Source organism: Limulus polyphemus, unplaced genomic scaffold (assembly GCF_000517525.1).
Source record: "Limulus polyphemus unplaced genomic scaffold, Limulus_polyphemus-2.1.2 Scaffold6481, whole genome shotgun sequence".
Classification (NCBI taxonomy): domain Eukaryota; kingdom Metazoa; phylum Arthropoda; class Merostomata; order Xiphosura; family Limulidae; genus Limulus; species Limulus polyphemus.
Window position 1 is genome coordinate 25,919 of NW_013672091.1, and position 4,886 is coordinate 30,804.

The window sequence follows — 4,886 nt, forward strand, 5'->3', positions numbered from 1 at the left end:
TCTCTAACGCACTGCCATGGACACACACACACACACATATATATATATATATATATACATACACACACACAATCCCAATTCTCTCTAACGCACTGCCATGGACACACACACACACACACACACACACATATATATATATATATATATACACACACACAATCCCCTCTAGCTCACTGCCATGGACATATATATATATATATACACACACACACGCACACTTCTATAAAATTATATTCATCATTTAAAACAGCATCACAACAATATTTTCAATAACCTGTTGGTGTACATTTGTAAAGGAAGACAATTTAGTAGCAAAAGAAATCCACTGTTAGACATAATCACCCAATCACATGATGCATCATCAGTGAACTATAATGTCTTTGGTCTATTAAATACACATTATAAAAATGGCACAAAATAAAACAATCCAACTCTTGAAAGTTTTTTGGAAAATTGGATCATACTGACTACTCTATTCATAAATACAATCTGCCTCCTTGTTAGGCTAACAGTTGAGTCATCATCCTACATCAAAACTATAAATCACAAGAAATACAAGTTAACAATTTATACAAAATAATTTTAAAAATGCTAAAATTTTTACTTATACTTCTTAAAAACAAACAATTATTTATTTTTATTAAATCAAAATATGCTTACTAACCTATCTCTTACAATATCTATTTTTACATAAAAATTACACATTATTTGTATATTACAAAAATGTTATTTGAAACAAATTATTAGATAATGCCAGTTAACTCACAGTCAGAAATTTTACTTAGTGGGTATATTTCATCAATAAATAATATTGATTTTAATCCATGCTTCAAAGTTTTACTTAACTGCCTCTACGAGTCAAACCTGTCCAATCTAGTCTACATTATAGGATTATATAAATCTTTCCCAAAAGAAATGAAACATCAAACTTAACCAACAATAAAGGGTAGTAATATATGTGAGAGCACTCACTGAATAATAAATAACAGCCATGTGATTAAACATTCAAGAAAAAGAATTATTTCTTTAAATTATCCATTTCTCACATATTGAAAATCTTGATTTAAGAGTACAAAATATAAACCCATGTAACTCATTTTTATACTTGTGTTTCTGATTCTTACCAGATTCCTTAGCTCTTGATGATGGAAGAGCATCCTTCAAGAATATAAGACTCAATCTGCATAAAAACTCAGACTGTTGCACTCTCATAAGCTGATGGATAGCCTGCACAAACACAGAATACAGGATTAACTTAGTATTATTTTTTCTTTGTGTTTCAGTACAAAACTGTCACAGCTAACAGTATTCATTTCTGGTTACTTATTAAACTGATGTTACTTACTTTATTGTGTCAACATGTTTTTCTCTAATATTATATGGTGCATAGGCACCAATCATTTGGAACGGGGAAAGTACCCTCAACCCTTATAAACCTACAGTACTAGTATGTATCTTTTTAAGTTTACAATTTTAAAATTAAGTAATTAATTAAGTTACATTACAGTAACTGCATCATTCTTCTAGTTGGAAAACAATATACATGATAATAATTAGTAGGCATGTCCCCCCCCCCCTCCAACCTTATAGTACAGATCACACTGATTAATCTACCATATGTACCAGCATGTTCCCAAAACTTGAAGTCATTTTGAATCCCAAATGAAAAGTAAAATTTCTACTCAGGAGCACACATTTGCCCTCTCCATTATTATCATAAAACAAACTTCAGTCACCATAACTAAATTCTATTCATAATTTCCAACAACTATCATCTGTACGCTTTACAGTTTTCTGTAACCTTAGACAATGAAAATCTAGTTCTATAGTTGAAAAGCCTGAACAAAAGTCAAGAAACAAGCAAAAGAAAATTTTCTACAGTAATACATTATTGTACTTAATGTAAGGAAAGTGGAATCTCTGGGGTATGTGATCATGACACATCATGAACTTTGACCAAAACTGTGTCTCGGTAGCTGACATATCAAACAATATTTAACTTTCCCAATTGACAGAAACATAACTGAAATCTAGACCACATTTTATTTCTTAAAGGTTAGAAAAGGGTGAAGTTATCAAGCGATGTTTCAAGTCTTGAAGAATTAAGTATTCTACGATGTACAAATAATCATGACATGCCCACTATACATGTTCCAAACAAGTTTTTGCCAAATGCATATATATATATATATATATATATAATAATTATTTTTTTCTTTGTAGTAATAATGAATAATGAGTATTGTTTTTGTTGTTGTTCAGGGCCTTGTGAGAGTGCAGATTTTTGTATAAAACTATTATGCAAAGAGGTAGTTAGAGACTAACAAGACAAAACAGTTTACATTTTGCTTACCATTAGATTACTATAATTGGAAGGTAGATAGATAGGCTATTGGGGCTTTATGGTGCAAAGCACCAGGGTTATCTGTGCCAAACTTTTCTTATATGTTTTTAAAATGTCATAGTAATGTATGTGAGAAAAAAATGTAGATCAAAAATATCCTTGTTTTCCTTTTGTGAAACAAGGATTAAAATTAAATAGAAGTGAAAAGTCTAATGACTCTAAGAAGCTAAAAACAACTGGATATTGTCACCACTGTCCAACATCAAATTCAAACCTCAAGGTAAAATAGGTCTAAAATTATGCCACTGCTGGCAGCCATAGTGGTGCTTTGAAAGTAAAACATGTGCAGTTGTAACTTGAACATCACAAAGCCTACACATTGGTGGATCAATCTCTCATAAAAAAAAATCTATGTTTAGGAAAACTATGGTCAATTTGGAACCTTGTCAAGACAACTTCCTCTCCCCAGTTTCTATGCAAACTAGACAGCCAGACAACACAATATAATCTATCAGGAAAGACTGGTTGTTATTTTGCTCACCCTAAGTTGATTGCCCACAGGCACGAGGCCTGACCTTGATGACAGGTATTAATACAATTATCAACCAAAATAAGCTGTAAATGAAATAAAACAGTGCTACTTGCACATTGCTGCATTAAGTGATTTTTCTATACAAAGGTAGGGGTATTTTTAAAAAACACTAAATCCCTAAAGTACCCTTTTCAGATAACCAAATGTATATAAAATAACTAAATAGGGATAAAAATACTTGTGATGGTGTGGTTGAAAATAAACCAGTACCAGCTCCATACTACAGAACTGCACATTACAGATCAATTTGTGAATAACCCTAACACCACTGAATCAAGACAAAATAGCTTGACTAGCTAGTATTGTGATTTCTAATTACCCACTCTAACATAAATACATATTTTAAAATTTTCATAATGCCATTTTCTATAATTGTCACACGTGTCACATAAAAAAAGAGAGGTCATTTGAAATAAGTAAATTATAATTTCTTTTAGAAGTGTTTATACATTAACCATTTTGTGCAATAAAAGTTCCCATAACATTTAAATAATAAAAAAAAATAATGGCCTAACCTTCAAGGATGACACACAGTAATTTTCAGTCACTTCTAGTTCTGAATTATCAGGATCTGAATTTTCCTGGCACAGCAGTGGGCCAAATTCTTGCAAATCTGTAGCAGCTATGTAACATGAATGCCTATCTAATTCTTTCTGCAATGGTACTGTGTATCAGCATTACAGTCAAGCAAGTAACAATCAAGGGATTGTTAAATACAGTTCTAAACTATATATATATAGTCATGGGAGAAAATGCGTAATGCTCAGTAGTTCAGATCAAAAATTGTTCTTAGTTTAAAAACATTTTATTTAAGTTTTTTTACCAATAAAAGTATACTAATCAGGTAATACCAACATAAACTTTTTTCCAGTATAATTATGCATACACTGTTATATTAGAACAAATACATATAATAAAAGAAAAAGATAAACCACCTCATGGAAAAAAAGCTGTATTTCTAGTGTTTTAAATGAGCAAGAAAATGAAACTGTTTTACACATTTTTGATATTTTTTTCAAGAAAAACAAAAGAAAATTCTTTTGCTACTATGACAAGTAGCTTCATTTTTGTTTCTGCAGAGAGACATAATGTTTTTCTGATGTTTCTTCTTCTTACAAACACTTTTCAATCGACCACCATTCCATCATTCTCTACAGATTGACTTGAAACTTGGTAGGGTTATACCTAATATGCCTAGATACCTTTTTCAATTTTTTGATTTAGGCATTTTTAAGAATTTTATAGGTTCATAGGTCAAACAACCCAAAATATATTTCAGGCTCCCGTGCAGTCATACTTATAGCAATCAAGATGAAAATTGGCAAAAATTTAAATGTTCATGTGGCCAACACATTGATATACAAAATGTTGGAGTTGTCCATTTTGAGTCTTTTAGGGGAGTAACAGTTCACAAAAAAAAGCATAATTTTGGGGTTTTTGGTCAATGACTCAGCCATATTTCGACCAACTTACATGGGATATGGTACAAAGATACCTTTCTACAGGTCCTACACATTGACATAAAAATGATGGACTTGCCCATTTTTAGTAATTATACAGGGGGGGGGGTCAAGATGCCATAAAAAGCATAATTTTAGGGTTTTTGACAATTACTCAGCTGTATTTCAGTCAGTTTACATGGAATTTGGTACAAATATACTTTTTTTAAGATCCCATACATATACACACAAAATTGCAGGATATGCCCAATTTTGGTCATTTTATGGGGGGTCAAAAGACTAAATAAACCCATAATTTTAGGGTTTTTGGTCAATTACTTAGCCTTGTTTTGACCAATTTACATGGAATTTGGTACAAAGGTACTCTTTACAGGTCCCCAAACAGAGATATAGACAATTTTGGAACTTTTGTCTTTTGCTCAATTTTTCAGCAAGGAAAGTACAATTTCAGGTTTTCATGAGCTATTCATGTGTACGTCAACCAACTTAC

At 31.4% G+C, this 4,886-nt stretch overlaps 2 protein-coding genes across 3 annotated transcripts in view; both read right to left on the reverse strand.

Annotated features, from left to right (window-relative positions):
- Positions 1-3,718, reverse strand: part of LOC106473756 — a 16,650-nt gene extending 12,932 nt beyond the window's left edge. The window contains exons 1-2 of one of the 2 annotated variants that reach the window (XM_022402152.1): positions 3,452-3,718; positions 1,125-1,227 (exon numbers count right to left, since the gene is read on the reverse strand). In XM_022402152.1, coding sequence (XP_022257860.1) covers positions 1,125-1,212 — 88 coding nt within the window. In that variant the 5' untranslated portion in view covers positions 1,213-1,227; positions 3,452-3,718. The remainder of the gene's footprint in view (positions 1-1,124; positions 1,228-3,451) is intronic. The other variant, XM_022402151.1, reaches the window with a different exon arrangement.
- LOC111089512 (vezatin-like) overlaps positions 2,311-4,886 on the reverse strand; it is a 16,180-nt gene continuing 13,604 nt past the window's right edge. The window contains exon 6 of the mRNA XM_022402153.1: positions 2,311-2,320. The gene's annotated coding sequence lies outside the window, so the exon portion shown is untranslated. The remainder of the gene's footprint in view (positions 2,321-4,886) is intronic.